The sequence below is a fragment of the Protopterus annectens genome, chromosome 10.part0 (assembly GCF_019279795.1).
Source record: "Protopterus annectens isolate FY-2018-M chromosome 10.part0, PAN1.0, whole genome shotgun sequence".
NCBI classification, from domain to species: domain Eukaryota; kingdom Metazoa; phylum Chordata; order Ceratodontiformes; family Protopteridae; genus Protopterus; species Protopterus annectens.
In genome coordinates, this window is record NC_056744.1 from 186,716,671 (window position 1) to 186,733,480 (window position 16,810).

General features: G+C 36.7%; 1 protein-coding gene across 1 annotated transcript in view; it reads left to right on the forward strand.

Annotated features, from left to right (window-relative positions):
- TTYH2 (tweety family member 2) overlaps positions 1-16,810 on the forward strand; it is a 2,201,930-nt gene that overhangs the window by 2,154,144 nt on the left and 30,976 nt on the right. Inside the window, exon 13 of the mRNA XM_044085133.1 lies at positions 9,413-9,491. Coding sequence (XP_043941068.1) covers positions 9,413-9,491 — 79 coding nt within the window. The remainder of the gene's footprint in view (positions 1-9,412; positions 9,492-16,810) is intronic.

A 16,810-nucleotide genomic window follows, 5' to 3' on the forward strand; every position in this document is an offset into this window, starting at 1 on the left:
CTACTTAACACCGAATGTGTGATGAGACCTTTGGACCCAGGTGGACAGTAGTCTGTCCTTTGATAGTCACATCGCCACAGTATTCAGGAAGTCCTTCTACGTGGCACACACCATCACAAAAGGGTTCTCATCCAGGGAAAAAAGAGGTCATTGTTCCCCTCTACTCGTCACTCATTAGACCCATTATAGAGTACAATGCCCCTTTTGGAATGTACCTCACAAGACATCTGCAGCAGCTGGAAAGGCCACTACCTCACAAAGAGGATTACTGGCCTCAAACAGATGCCCTACACTGACCATCTCAAAAAATTCCAGCTTTACTCCATAGCATATCGCCTACTCCAAGGTGATCTCTGCCTAACATATAAAGCTATGTCAAACCCAGAGCTGTTGGACATGCTACACCTAAAGAAATCCAAATCCCTCCGAGCTACACGCTCTAGGGACCTAAACCTTGTCACCACAATAAACAGGACATGCTGGAGGGATAGATTCCTGTCCCAGAGACTTCCCATACTCTGGAATAAGCTACCCATCTATGTCGAGCAAAGTTCTTCATTAGCACTCTTCAAGAAAAGTCTTGATGAGTGGATGGGAAATAGGAAATGCACCCCAGGGATCACTTATGTGTCTCTGCTCAACAGTGGCACAGGAAATTAACTTTCTTGGGTGGCATAAGCCAGGGGACCTTGTTGGCTAGGCTTACATAGGCCGTCGATTTTCATATCCATAAATAATAAAACTAATTAATAAATGCTACATGTACAAGATTCAACCCATTGACCATTGAATGTTTGCCAAGCAAATTAACATTTAATAGACAAAAAATAAATGAGTAGCATCACTCCCATTTGTACACATTCATCAGCTGTGCAAATACTTTTCCATTATCATAAACAAGTGAGTAAATAGTTGGTACTAGTAATACTAGCAAATGTCAAAACTTCTATGTCAGTATTATAAAATACATCACCAAGCAGGGTAAATGGCAGACTTCAAAGTGTCTGGAATTAACTACTCAAAACATCTGTTAAAGTATCCTAGTTCCTTTTTAGTTTGCCCATTATGATTTATTTGACTTGCCATTGTGGATGTTGGATGAGAAATTGGCACCCACCTGTCTGTATTAGTTAAATTTCAGTTTCCGTTTATAGTTAAGGTCCCATTTATCAGTCAGCTGTATTGTCATAGTATTTGAAGATTTGCTGTTCTAAAAACTGTACTACATCTGTTTTGCAGTATTAATAGCTTCTTTCTTTTGCCATCCCACATAGTGATTTTTTTTTTTTTTTTGCTCGTACCCCAATAAATAAGGCCCTTCTGGCTAAAACATAACTTTAAATCTACTTTTTTTCATTTCATGCTGCATCATCATCTCACTTTCAAATACTGTTCTGATGGGTTTAGCTATTCACGAAACGATATTTTGATAATTTTAATCGCCCTATTCATCACTAAGAGGTAATTCAAATCACAGTGAAGTGGGGGAAAGGGTTACACTTATTTCTTTTCAATATTAAGATAGTTGTTGAAAGTGCTGCATTCATTACTATGAGGTCATATCATATCAGCTTTTTTGGCAAAATAATGTCTTTCACTGGCCTTATGTTTCTAGTTATAGTCTTGTTTTTCTGGTAGAGTCTGCCTTACGAGTAAAATTAATTTAATCAGATTAACCTCATGCAAAGCAATATTTTATGATGCATTGTAAGAGGTTATGGCTGCTGTACTCACCACTTTGAGGAATTACAAAATCTAACATCAAGAACTCTCCATGATTGATCGTATATCTAGGTTTATCATCTCCACCAGACTTAATTTTGTATCTTTTTCCAGAAGTTCCTTTGATTGGGAATGGGCGTGTATCCTTCATGCATGCCATAATGTCAAAATCTGACTGCATAAGAGTCCTTATCCCCTGCATATGCACATTGTTTTATACTACACTGTATGACTACATGATTAATGTGACTACTGTCTTCAGTCAGGCCATGCAGAACTAGAGCTGAGCTGATGCAATGTCCAAAATTTGTGCAAGCATCTCAAGAACAAGAAATGCGCCTCTCCCAGTCCTAAAGTCCCTTGCACAGAGCAAAGGACTAAAATGAGATTAAGTGTATACTAATTAGAGCAGGTCCCCACCTCACTGAAACTTAGTAGTTATCACACAACACAGGCTTACCTCAAGGAGGCATAGATCCTAGACAATCTTCTAAACAGAATCTTATGTGAAGTTCTCTCTCACCCTCCAGGCAGTGACACAGGTACTGACACCATTCCCCTGAGGTGCGTAATCCTACCACTGTTCATACTTTACAGCCACAGAATTTCAAAGGGGTATGCAAATGAAATAACATTTTGCAGTGATAGCAAAGACTGAAATCCAAACTGTTAGCAGCATAAAACAATAATCCAAACATTAACAAAACCTAAACTGTACCATCCTTAACCCACCCAGGTGGGGGACTACACCCCCAACAATCCCCCTAACTAAATATACCAACTCCAAGATCGCACTATAGTTGGGAAAGCGTCAAAGTTCATCTTATTGGCCAACAGGTTACTTGCCCCAGGAAGATCTTCATGCTGTGGTGGTTTGCTGAAATGGGTTTTCGATATTGTCATCTTGGCGATCCGGTCTTCGATTTTGTGGAGTTTCAATGATTTGAATCAAAAATGTATATACAAATATAGGTGTACCTAGAATTATGTAAACATCATAATATCTAAAGTAAAAATAAAGACAAAACTAAACAAAAATATCAACAAAATCTATGGGTTTAGCAGGGAGGGTTATACTCCTTTTCCCCACTACTGTGTAGCCCCAGAGTTGGTAGATATAATTAAAAGGGAGTGCAAGCCTCACATCAGGGATGCAGGGGGTTTGTCCCCTTGCAAAAACATTGCTTTGGGATTTAATTAACTTTTATTTCTGTCTTGTATTTAGATATTTTTTGTTGATATTTTTGAATTTGATATGATTAGATCATTCCAACCATTCCCATATGTATATATGTGAGGGTGTGCTTGTGTGTGTATATGCACACATATATACACGTGTGTGTGTGTATATGATATATATATATATATATATGTGTGTGTGTGTGTGTGTATGCTGTGATGTCTGCTGCTATAAACGACTGTTTGACTTAGTATCAAAATAAATGATTGTATTGCAGAGTTGACTTAAAATATTTTTTGATAAAAATGAGAATATGCTGAAAGTTCTGAAGTACATACAGTTTATATCATTGGATAAGTCCTGATATTAGAATTTTTTACAGAAGTACATAAGGTTTATATGGTTGGATCCGTCCTAATATTAGAGTTTTTCTACACTATTCATAGTGCAACTATAGATTAAATTCCAGATATTGGTTACAGGACTATATTTGAATTATCCACTTGTTGCAAAGGATGGTGATTTTTGCTGAATCCCTTTTAATGAGCATTCTTTGCATGTGCCTGTGTGTGTGTATGATGTTGTCAAACAGTGTGATATGGAAGTTCCACCTTTTTCCCACTGTTGTGCAGTCTTGGAGCTGGTAAGATTGTATATTAATTTTAGTTGCAAAGTGGAGGACACAGGAGCTTGTCTCCATGCAAAAATATTCATTTATATTTTTTGTTAGATTTCAACCATCGGCAGGTCCACTTTATTTCTTCAATGTAAGGTGTGACCAGGGAAATAGGGAGTAATTACATTAATTGCTAGAAGAACTCCAATAGTGGTAGAAGAGGGAAAAAGATGATAATGGTAGATCCATGGTAGAGAAGGGCTACTGGCAAGGGAAGAGTTTTACGCTAGCATGTATTCCACCTAAAACTGCTCTTATGGTTCTTAAGAAAATTTTGAGAAAAATCATTAGCTTTCAGCAGGGAACATTACTTATAGGTGGGAGATGGAATTTCATTTGCAACAGTGAGGATGTATTGGAGAGGGTAAAATATAATAAAAGATAGTAGATTTCTAAACAGATTTATGAAAATATTTGGTATGAAAGATATGAATTCAGTAGTAGGAACTCTGAGAGAATTTACATGCTATTCCCCAAGGTACAGTAACTGGGCTGAGCTAGACAGAAATTGTTTTGCAGGAAGATGTGCATCTAATTGAGAACTTTGACACATATCCAATAACTATTTCTGTTCATGCACCAATAATAACTGAAATAAAAATGCAGGGTAATGTAAAAATGAGACATAGGCACTTCCCCCCACCTACCTGTTAAAAAGAGAGGAATTGAAGGAATGGGTAGTGGAAAATATTTGGGAGTTATTAGGGAAGATAAGAAGTACTTCAGAAGTTATAGCTAGTGAGTGGGGAAAAAAGCGAAAGTGGAGTGCAAAAATGGGGAACAAGAATTATTTACATTATTTACATGAGCTGACAAAGGTTAAAGGATTACAGAATAAGGGGAATATCGTGGAACAAGAAGAGGCACAAAGGCTAAAGTGAGAATAAGGGGTAGCTGAATAATATGCATGAGTTTAGAAACACTGCTGTTAAGCAACTCTTTTTGATAATAACTTCAGAGCTCAAAAATAATAAGCACAAGGACGTAGGCATCAGAAAGTAGAAGGTGGTGTTGCCAAACCTAGGGAACCTATAACAAGAAAAATAACCACAGATCCTGCAGGATATTAGAGCGATTTTGGAAATTTTATGAAAATGTATATAAAGCAAAGAATATGTGGAAATAAAGAAAAAGCACAATTGGAAATATTTATGGAAGACATAATATGCCAAGCTTAGAGGTAGATGAGGCTCAACAATTAGCAATTAAGACAGGAGGAGATTAGATAATGGTGATATATAACCAATCTGCAGGAAAGTCTCCAGGAATAGATGTTATTCTTGTGGAAGTTTGGAAGCCATGATAAAATAAAGTGATAAAGATCTGCAAAGTCTTATTTAACAGTATTTTAAAAGGAGGGGAATGACCACTATCTTGGAAAAAACTGTGGTGGCTGTAATACCTAAAGATGGTAAAGACCCATCAGATCCAGCTTCATATAGGCCCATTTCAATTTTAAAACCATGGTTATAAAGTGTTTGTCTATAATGACTAAAAGAATGGCAAAGGTGTTGCCGAAATTGATAGATATGGATCAGTGTGGTTTTATGGAGGGGAAGCAAACACTTAATAATAGAACAGTAATGATCTAGAGGGTAGCAGAATGCCACTGTTCTTGGTGGGTCTTGATGCAGAGAAAACATTCAACAGAGTAAGCTGATATTTTATAAGTAGGGCAGTTGAAGAATTTGCATTACTTAGGAGGATATATGAGGGGTCAGAGGCTAAAATTAAAGGAGGAGGTTTCTCTGTGATAAGTTGTGCCTGAACAGAGGAATCAGGCAGTGGTATCTTCTTTTCTCTTTGTTACGTGCATAATATTTAGAACAATTGAAAAAAATAAGGGACTTGTATTCAAGGATATAATTTGTATGATAATCAAGAAAAGTTTACTTTATTTGCAGACAATATTAATTTATACCGGATAAAACCAGAAAAAGAACATATCAGTGTTGTGAGACATTCTGAGGCAGTTTCAAGTTTTTTGGGAATATAAAAATTATAAAAATTAAAGAAGATAGAGGGAAAAACAAAGGCTATAGCTGTAAATAATGTACCCACACATGAACTGATTTAGCAATGCCCATACTTATGGGAACATGATAAAATGAAGTATTTAGGAGTATGGATTAAAAAGGATTTTGTTATGGCAGCCAAGGATATGTGGGAAGAGACCAATCAAATGATAATACAAAACCTGAGAAACTGGAAGTTGTTTATGGATATGGATAGCAAAATACAAGCAGTGAAAATGTTTTAGCCCCTTTAGTTTTATACAAAGGTCAGCATATTTTTATTAAACAAAGGAAAAGTTATGGGTAGTAGTTAATAAAGGGTTGAAGGATTTTGTCTGGGAGAAGGAGGGCAAGCATCAAAATGGATAAACTGATCTTCCAGTGGAACAAGGTGGTTTAGAATTACCTGATTTGAAGGGTTATTTTGGAGCTGCAGGGTTAAGGCTCTTATATAGAACACAAGCAGAAAGCTGCAATTCGAAGTGGAAAGGGATGATGATGAAGCAGGCAGGAAATTCAAAAAATAAAGGTAGAGTGGGATTTTGGATGTAGGTCTTTGAGAAATGCCACAATCATACAGAATATTCATAAAGTAGCAGAAAGCTTTCTAGGAACTAAGCCAGCGTAGGAATGGAGAAAGGATATTCTGAGGATAGAGATGACCACAATCGGGTAGAGAGAATAGGCAAGGTATTGAGAACAAATAGATAAGGAAAGGTAATAGAATGGGAAGACACCAAGAAGACATTTGGACTGCAGACTAGAGACTGCCTTCCTATCAGGACTGATATCAGAGTATTAGCAAAGAGAAAGGGCTAGGGGAATCGTAAGTGAAAGACCTCTACTGGTAGAGTTTGTAGTTGAATCTAGTACAGAAGCTGCTGTTAAAAAGAATAATTCATAGTTCATATAAAATATTGCACAAATGACTAGACGTAGCAATCAGAGGAGGTTAGAAAGGATTGGGACGAGAGATTAGATATGCAATTCACAAAGAAATAATGGGAGGGCATATGTTTGACTCCCAAATATGAAACAATGTATAGAAGATTTAGGATTTTTGCTTGTATGTATTTGCATATGTATTTTTATATGCCAAGCAGACTCAACAAAGAATTTTTCCTCAGGTAGGTGGCAAATGTTGGAAGAGTGATTAGGAAATAAGAGGAAACTGGGAGCATATGTTTTGGGAGTGTAATGAGTTGGCACACTTTAAAAATTATTTGCAGAATACTCTGTCAGAAATATTAGGTGAGAAAATGGGTGTTACTGAGGAATAGATTTTTTTTTTTTGGCGGGGGGGGGCTGGGATATAGGGTCTGTATTGCCTAGACCTAGCAAGTCCTTGTTACATTTAATTCCAGTGGCTGCCAAAAAAAAACAATTACTTGAAAATGAAATCAAAGTCTAAACTAACCATACCTGAAGTAGTGAATACTGTAACAAAGATAAAAGAACAGGAAATGGAATGTTTAGAACATGGTAGGAGCAAACTGCATAAGAATGAGGTTTTAAGGGAAGGTAGGAATTGACCAGTTTATATAATACTGGATTGATTATATTGTACAAAAGAATATATGTGATATATGATGTTTGTAACTGTGTACAAGTTAATATAGTCTGTTTTAAATATATGTTTGTCTATGTCACGTGATAATTTAGTAAAGGTGTTTTAAAAAATATATAATGTATGACAATTATTAGGTTTTTTGATGAATGTTACATATACACACACACACAGTCACACATATCTATCTATTTATATATATATATATATATATATATATATGTGTGTGTGTGTGTGTGTGTGTGTGTGTAAAGAGGGATAGACATGTTTGATCAGTGGTATCTGCTAGAAGGCAAGTGTCCTGATCCTAACTCCCTAAAGTCACTCTTCCGCAAATGTGTTTGTATTATTTTATTTATTTAACATTTGTTAACTGGGAAAGTCTAACTTGGAACAAGCCAATTTTCAGTGGAGGCCCACAGAGAAATGCTCCAGACGAATGTCTTTGTAACGTGGGAGGAAACCGGAGCAGCCGGAGGAAACCCACACAAACATAGGGAGGACATGTAGAGTACGCACAGAAGGCACCCCAGAAGAGAATCGAACCAGAGAACCTCTTTCTGTGAGGCGACAACGCTACCACTGCGCCGTCCTCCATGTGGTACAGTGGGGCTGGCTTTTATGCAAGATTGCAGTTGTGTGGACCAGTTTTAAACTGTATTAGGGTGTTTCTCTCTCTCTTTCACACACACACACACACACACACACACACACATAATATATACTTGATGTACATTTTTTAATTATAAGAATGAGGGGATAAGGTCCTCCACTTGGTAGGTGTGGAAGAGTTGCCCTCATACAAGTTATTTTTTAAACTTATGTCACTCACAGCTTTGGGCCAATGCATTGTTGACAATTTTAGGTTGTCCTATTAATTGTCAGTGGATTTTACTTTTGGGAATCGTAGAGGATCTGTAGAAAAATAGAAAAAAGGAGATGTAGCAGAATAAGTGAGAGTAGACCAGAAAAGTGGAGTGTCTTATTTTCTGAGTCTATTAATAGGTTAATTGGTTAAAGATGCCGTTGCCTTATAAGATTTTCTAAAGACTAACTTTAAAGGCATTTAAAGCTATAAATGCTGAATGTTGCATTGGTGGCATATTATAGGAGTAGATATTGTCACCAAAATGAGTATCAAGGTTGGTGTGTGTGTGTGTGTGTGTGTGTGTGTGTGTGTGTGTGTGTGTGTGTGTGTGTGTGTGTGTATATATCTCCACTCCAAGTCTGTGATTACACAGGCTTCTAAAAGAGGAAGACAGCTTAACACACCACATTCACCTTCTCTCTCCCCTTCAGGTGTAACTGCCATTGCAAAAGCTGATGCCCTTGCAGTGACAACTGTCTTGAGTATTAATCAGCTGGCTGCCAGTAAACAGTAGGCCTTCCTGAATTCATCAATAGTTGGATGACATGATACATGCTTCTTTGGTGGTGGTTTTCATTAAAAATCTAACACCTAGTTATATCTAATTCCAAATGTTTACAATTCTTCTTTCACAGTGGAATGCAGTTTTTTCTTTTACCCCTTTTCCTCTAACCTGTTTCGTTGATTTCTTATAACCAGCATTTTATTTATTTTTCTTTCTTTTGTTTGACCTTTTATTCTCTGCAAACTGCATAAATGTGCATGTGTGCAGTGTGCTCTCTCTCTCTCTCTGTGTGTATGTATGTGTGTATATATATATATATATATATATATATAGTTTGCTGTGTATTTTATTTTTTTATTGTCGTTTACATTTTACCTAATAAGAGACGCTAAGTAATCTGTATACACACTTCATTATTATGACCTAAATAAAATGATTGAAACCCAGACTTGAGAGTGAATTTTGATTTGTAGAGAAACAGTTGAAGGTAGAAGATGATAGTTATCATAGAGGACTTTCTTTTCCATCAGTGAAGGCTTACTGCGTCACAGCTCTTTTAGGAGATGATGTAACTGTAGGCAGTGGATTGTGTGTATACACCAGTTTACACCACCAGCTTCCCAGCATCACAGGCATGTTGTGAATAATGAAAAAATATGAATGTCATGGGACATCCTTTCAAAAGTATGTTTAGTAATATTCCTCTGAGATATGCATCCACATTCCCCATGTGATTTATGTACTGAAAGCTAATATTCACTTTGTATTTTTCATTGCTTTTCTGTTTTTTTTTTTTTTTTTTTTTTGTTTTTTGTTTTTTTTTTTTTCTCCTGTATAAGAGGAGTGATTAACAGAATATTTTTGTTTTTGTGTGTTCAGGAATCAGGCTATGCTGTTTGGTGGAAATCCTCGCTATGAGAATGTCCCACTTATCGGAAGAGGCTCCCCTCCACCTACAGTACGTTGGGCTTCTGAAGCCAAGTCATTTTTATGAAGATAACTTTTACTTCCATTTATATACTTTTACATTATTAAAAAGTGCATTGGATCTGACCATTTTAAGCAATTAATTTTTGAAGCAGGGTAAACAGAGATGTAATCGAGAACCATGTTACCATGGAATGTAACATATCAAAATTTGTGACAGCTCTTGGATAGCCTGCAAATAACTCTTCTGATGTAGAGTAGACAAAAACAAATAAACTTGAAAGGACAGTAGTAGTGTCCATTCTAGGGTTTTAACTAATGTAAGGCTTTGTCCTCCATATTCAAAAAGCATTTTGTACATTTTATTTTCAAGTGATGAAAGAATCTTGTACATTATTTATCTTGTAAGAGAACTGTAACATTGAAGCATAGATGTTAATATCAGGTAAAAATCAGTCATTCCATCTGTCCCTGTTTAATTTCAGATCTTGTTTCACTAATAAATTTATTTGTAATGTGTTAATATATAACTTTATGAAACATCCACACTGGAGACTAAGTAAATTAATCACTTCATTATGAGTCATCAGAAACTGTCATATTTGCATAACATTTTAATTAAGATGGGCCAGAAAATTGTGATTTGTACAAAGTTATTAATTATCTGGACCAGAAAATTGTGATTTGTACTAAGTCATTACTCCCATCTTCCAAGGCCAGCAGGTCACCTTTACTGCCAGGATGGTCATTTGTGAAACAAATAGTCCTATTACCTATCAGTAGATTTGGAACATGGGGGAATGTAACCCAAAGTTAAGCACATGCCTCTTTTCTTTCTCTGAAGGGCATTGTGGAGTGGCTGCTTTCATGTGGACATAGTACTCAGGGGAAACTAGGAGAGGAGGTAGTTCACAAGTCAAATGACATTACTTGCTCAGTGAAGCTATCACTGTGTAGTGAGGTGACAGCAGATGTTAAGAGAAAAATGATATGAAATGAAAGTTAACAGGCACGTGCAAATGAAAGGTGGAGAAAACAGAGACTTTCCCAACATTAAGGGGCTTAAATATTTTGCATCCTACCTGTTCTTACCTGATTAATTCAGGTTTAATAAACTACAGTTATGAAGGATGCACAGGGAATAAGATGTTTAAGCTTCTGATGAATGGTGGCATGTTTCCACTCTGGCAGCTCAGTTCTCTGCTGTTCATTTATGGACAACTACATATTTTTTCAGTTACCTTAGTAAAACTAGTGATGGACCCATGGTTACATGTCATATCATGTGTACACAGTACTACAAATGTAACTGAAGAACAATATATGGGCTGGCATGGTGTGTTAGGACCTGTTCACAACCATTGTGGTTTGCGGATTAGGTCCTTGTGAGCCGTAGAACGATTAAAGTCCTTTTCCTTCTATAAATGTAATTATACAACAAAGCAGGATCACAAAAGGCCCATCGTGATGGTCTGCTCTATTTTGTAATGCAAGTGCCCTAACCACCAATCCCCTATGCAGATAAACCCACCCAACTGTGTTATCTTTGGGACAGCAATTCTGTACTGCCCAGTGATGCTCTGCAGCTGACTGCAGTGATTCCCTCTTCCCCTACAAGTATGTTACTCAGCAGTATATCAACAGAAAAACAGCCACCACCTCCAACATTTCTGTTGTGTGGCAGGATAATTCCTGTCAGCAGTGGAGTCACCTGTTGTTCAAACAAGCCTGATACAGCACACAGTATTGCCCCATCCCACACTGTGATGCTGGTGAGTTTGTAGACCACTTCATTTCCATAGTGCGGTAATAAATCCCCAGACCACCATCATGACAGATGACTGTGAATTCTTTAAGTCACAGTCATCAACCACGGGGAAACATCAGCAGTGACATAAGGCAGCCTAACTAAGTGCAGTAAACCTTACCAAGTCGCTACACATGGCTATTAGTTAAGGAAAAGTGTAGAAAGCTACACTGACTGACTTTGGTGCATGATGTAGCACTATCAGGCTACATGGTACTGTATGTCTTTTGTAAACACAGGAGCACCTGGTGCAGTGATGTTTAACAGACACTTGCATATGTCATTACTTGTTATTAAAGTGCTCATGCAGCTAAGCAATATACTGTAAATTAATACAGCAAAGAAAACACAATAAATGAAAACAAGAAAGAGAATTAAACAGCAGCAAACAAAGTTTCATACTACTATAGTGACAATAAAGAAATATGGATAATGGACATTACAAGTATCTTTAACTTCTAGTGTGAAATAGAATGACAGGCCAAGATCTGCAAGCCATTCAAGTGAAAATATAAAACCTAAACTGTTGTTTTCTGTCATTTGGTGAATCTTCACAGCACACACATGAGCCACATCTTTATAAAGTTATCTTGCAAACTGATGTTACAAAAAGACCATTTACATAAAACATACCTAACCGCGATAGTCTGGTTTTCAGTGCAGCACAATTTGTCAGGCTGCTGATACACATAGAATGTAAATAACAGAAACAGAAAACCTTGGGTGCCACACAAGATGTTTGTCAGGTTATAAAAAGCTACAGCCAGATTAACCATATTGATGAAAACAACAACTTGCTGCTGAGAATAGACAAAAATCAGATATCCAAAGCCCATCTCTCCAAAGAAAGCTGACAGCTATCAAACCCAATATGTGAACACCAAGAACTGTCCTATTAGTTTGACACTGCTTGCTGGAAATCGAAAAAACTAGTAATTGCTGTAAAAATACTGCCGAATATAGTAGGAAGAAAAGTTTCCATCTCTATGTGGTTATTATGGCTTCAAATATATACTCCAAGCAAAGTACAGTTTTGACAACAGCTGTTCTAGTTGCCAAACTGTAGTCTGAGGTCATAACATGCAGCTGAAGTCCTAGCAGAGAGCTGACACTTTGAACTGTTGTACTCTCTTAAAAATTCACAGAGCAGTCAGCAGTACAGGAGCGCAGCAGATGGAGGCAGTTAATTTTACTGCTTGACTTTAGAAATCAAAGCTAAGGCAACAGGATGAGCACTCGGTCTCTTCAGGCACATCCAGTCACTGGGCCTTGCTTAGCACTGAAAAAGGCAGTTATGCCAACTGGAATTACCAGATTAAAAGCTAAATTATACCATGATCCCCCCAAAACGTGCACGCTGATTGGCCAGCGTGCCCGTTGTAAATCGAGTTATACTAATGGAAAAAGGTCCGGTCGCCCGGACTTTTTTCCATTAGTATAACTCGTTTTTTTTAAACACTGTCTCGCTATGTTAAATGGGTTTAACATAGCGAGACAGCTTTAAAATAAGCAACGGAGATCTCCGTTGCTTATTTTAAAGCTGTCTCGCTATGTTAAACCCATTTAACATAGCGAATGTTAAAACAACGGAGAAAGCAAGATCTCCGTTGCTTTTAATCTCGCTATGTTAAATGAGTTTAACATAGCGAGACAGTTTTAAAATAAGCAACGGAGATGGCCGTTGCTTATTTTAAAACTGTCTCGCTATGTTAAACTCATTTAACATAGCGAGACTAAAAAGCAACGGAGATCTTGCTTTCTCCGTTGCTTTTGCACAGCTCTGATGTACTGCGCAGGCGCAGTACATCAGAACTGCCGGATGCCAGACATCTGCGGAAGGGCAGTAAACAGGCATTATACTATGCCATTATTTAAGAAAAGTAACAGTTTCTTTTCTTAAATAATGTCATGTATAATAGCAATAACCCACTTCTGGGTGTGGGTAATGCTAAATTTACCCACGGTTGGCTTTGTTTGGTCCTCGGGCCGCCTCGGGACCAAACCTCGCCAACCGTGGGTAAATTTAGCATTACCCACACCCAGACGTGGGTTATTGCTATATTAAATTAAAGTGTGTATATGGGTGTATTTCTCTGTCTCTCTCAATCCCTAACTTTCTCTCTCGTATGTGTATATATATATATATATATATATATATATATATATATATATATATATATATATGTGTGTGTGTCTGTGTATCTATACTTAGTCAACTGAGCAAAACATCAAACCTACTCTAAAGAGAAATACTCAAAAGTAAAACCTATAAAAAAAGACAAAAAAAAAGACCACTGTAATATTATTATTATTATTATTTTTGCAGGAGACACCCCACTTGGGGAGCTTTGTCTGTACATACCCTGCCAATTATATATATACACCAACTCTAAGACTGCACCGCAGTGAGGAAAGGGCTACACTGCAATTTCACACAGACAAAAAAGTAACAGTGTATAGGATCAGCTGATTTTCAGTCACATATACAGGCTTTTTTTCATGTTCAGCCAACAAAACATTTACGCATTAGTTAGTATTCCATATATGGAAATAATTTGTTTTGTTGAGCGTTCAGCTTGTTGAAGTTTGAATTTCTGAGCATTCATTTTTGCTGCCTTACGTAAGCTGGCTAACTAAGAATGGGAACATTTGTGCCTGCAGTATTGTAGTTCAGTACCATCTGTGAACAGTGCCTGTGAGTCTTGCTGTTACTGTTGTACATAACTGCTAACTTAGACACAAACTGAGCATGGACTTAAAATTGCTTTATGTGGTAATAGATATAATTGTTTAAATGTTTTACCATCCAAAGGTGAGAAACAGAATGTCGCTGCACAGCAGGGTTTAGGGATTTGTCCTGCCCTCATTGTTGTGTTATCTCAGAGTTAGTAATCGTAAGTAGCAGTAGGTGTGGGAAGTGCAGCAGAGCTTGCCCTGGCATAAAACATGTTTTTTATGTGCCTTCAGTGAATTGAGGTTTGATCTTTTGAGAGAGATATTGTGTTTTCAAATGTGCATGTTCAATGAAGTGCTAAAGAGATATAGATATATAGATGTGTGTGTGTCTGTGCATGAGTATATGTTGATTTATTCAAATGCAAATGCATAAACACTAAAGTGATCAATTCTGGCAGTTAGAAAATCAACATAAATTGATAACATCAACAAAAAGTCACAAAACAAGGTGGTTTCCTTATAGAATATGGTCAAAAAATCCCACCACACAGACATAATTTGTCTGGATAGTAGTGTTGTATTAACCTTTTTTTAAGGTAAGTTTCAGGGTTAGAAATAGAGGCAGGTTTTAGGGTTAGTACACATTAGTAAGGTGCTTTGCCCCCTGCACCAGCTTACTTAACTCCTGCTAACTCTAATCCTGCAATTTACCTCAAGAAAACCATTTTTATAACATTACTACTACACAAAACAGACACACACACACACACGTATATTATTATTCATCCCATTTCATAACCCTAGCCCACCTGCAGTCACACACGCACTCCCACTCCATAAGCCTGAAACCTTCAGAATATCTGGAATTCTTACTTTACCCCGAAAATTTTGACGTTTGTTCATCTGAAATCTCAACATTTCTTTGAATAGAACACTTGATTCAGTCATTCACTCCATCGATGAACAGCTGATTTGATGGAGTGAATGACAACCATAGATATATGGCAATAGACACAGACATACACACACACACACATAGCCTTGCCTAGCTTTTCTCCAAACTTTAAAAGAAAATTTATATTGCCCCACTTAACTGTATGCAAAGCTGCATTGCTAGTAAAAATGTTAAGTAGCTCCCATGCAGAGTTTCTTGGTTCAGCATATGAAGTATTTGTTCTCAACCATTTAGAAAAGAAAACTTTCATATCCGCTGACAAAAACAAACGTGTCATATTCATTGGCATAAAATAGAGTAAAATACAGTTTGAAAATATTCAGAGTGAGATACCTTCACAGTGCTTGTCTGATTAACTTCCAGGTGTATAGGGATTGAGTTATTAAACTTTTGCTGGTGGGCATGTTGTGGGGTTATTTTCAAAAATATGTTAAAAAGCAAGGTGTTCAAATTTATATTGAGTATGCTTTTACATTGCTGAGCATGTAGGACTTTTCAGGAGACAGTTTCTCTGTATAATACAGAGAGCTTGCATTAATTCATATTTGTTGCAATAACCACTTCCTTTAACAAGGTAGAAACCTCAGCAATCAGCCTTAAAAACTAGTTATTGTTTTCTTTATTGGTGGCATTAAATGTACTCCTCTATATGTTCGATCATTCTCTTAGTACCTGTGACCATTTCTGTGTAGCAGGAGAGATTATTAAAATAATCCCCGATAGTATGCTAGTCTGCCAGTGGGATCCATTACACATATTATCTATGTTTATTGAGAAAGTCTGAATCGGATAAGGCCTGGGGAGAAAAACCTCTGAATAGTTTTGCAACAATAATGACAGAAATCAACTTAAACATTTTTCAAAGGCTATTGGGTGGTTTTACAAAATTTATGGAAGAGGTCCTGGGAGAAAAGTTCCAGACATATCAAGATAGGAAATCCATGATATAAATATAGCTTCTGCACACATGAGAGATAACTAGCTGCACTATGACAATGAAGAAATGAAAATGTGTCTGTCAACGTTAAGTAAGTGAAAGTTCAAGTTTACAGTATTTATACACTGACAGCTGTACTTAGATGTTTGTTTATTTATTTTATTTTGCTCTATTTTATATTACTATTGTTTATCTGGTTTGTCCGAGTAGGTTTAGTTAAAAACCTCTTTTCAGCAGAGGCCTAGGAGAAAACATATTACATTTTTAAGCATTCAGTAATGTACATGAACAGATATTAAATACTATACACATTAACAGTTGCCCATACATTTGCTAGTTGGATTACATTCATATGAAAGCAGAGGCAATTATTATGGTATGAAGATATTTATTCATTAGTAGATGTTAGCATTTGAGGAGTTTATCAGTGGGTTTGTCAGATAGATAATTGGTCATGCAATTAGTGCTTAGAAATTCAAAGAAATGGAGGTGAGCGAAGGAACTAAGTAGGTCAGAAAATGTTATTATGTAGTTAGGGGGTTGGTAATAAAGCAGGCTCTCAGACAATTTTATATATGTGGCTATCATAAGGTTCATATTAGAAGTATAGAGGTGGAGGTTGGGGGGGTGAGCAGTATCAGAATATAATGTATACACCTGTGTCAGTGGTAGTGGAATGTGGTTCCATAGTTTAGCTACAGTATTTGAATATAGAGAGTCACCTGCAGTATCAAGTGATTTGGTTGTAGTGATTAGTGAATTCTAGTCCTGTATTAAGTTGTGAAGGGCTGGGAAATTTTCTGGCTTATAGAGAAGTCTGTATATTATAATTAGCTGAGAAAGAGCTTTGTCAGTTGTTAGGTATATAATATAAACAAGATAAAGTTTCTTGACATTGTTATATACTAAGGTCAACAGATGTATCAAAAAGTAACTATGACATTCCAGTGAGTAAACTTAGAGTACTTCTTGGAA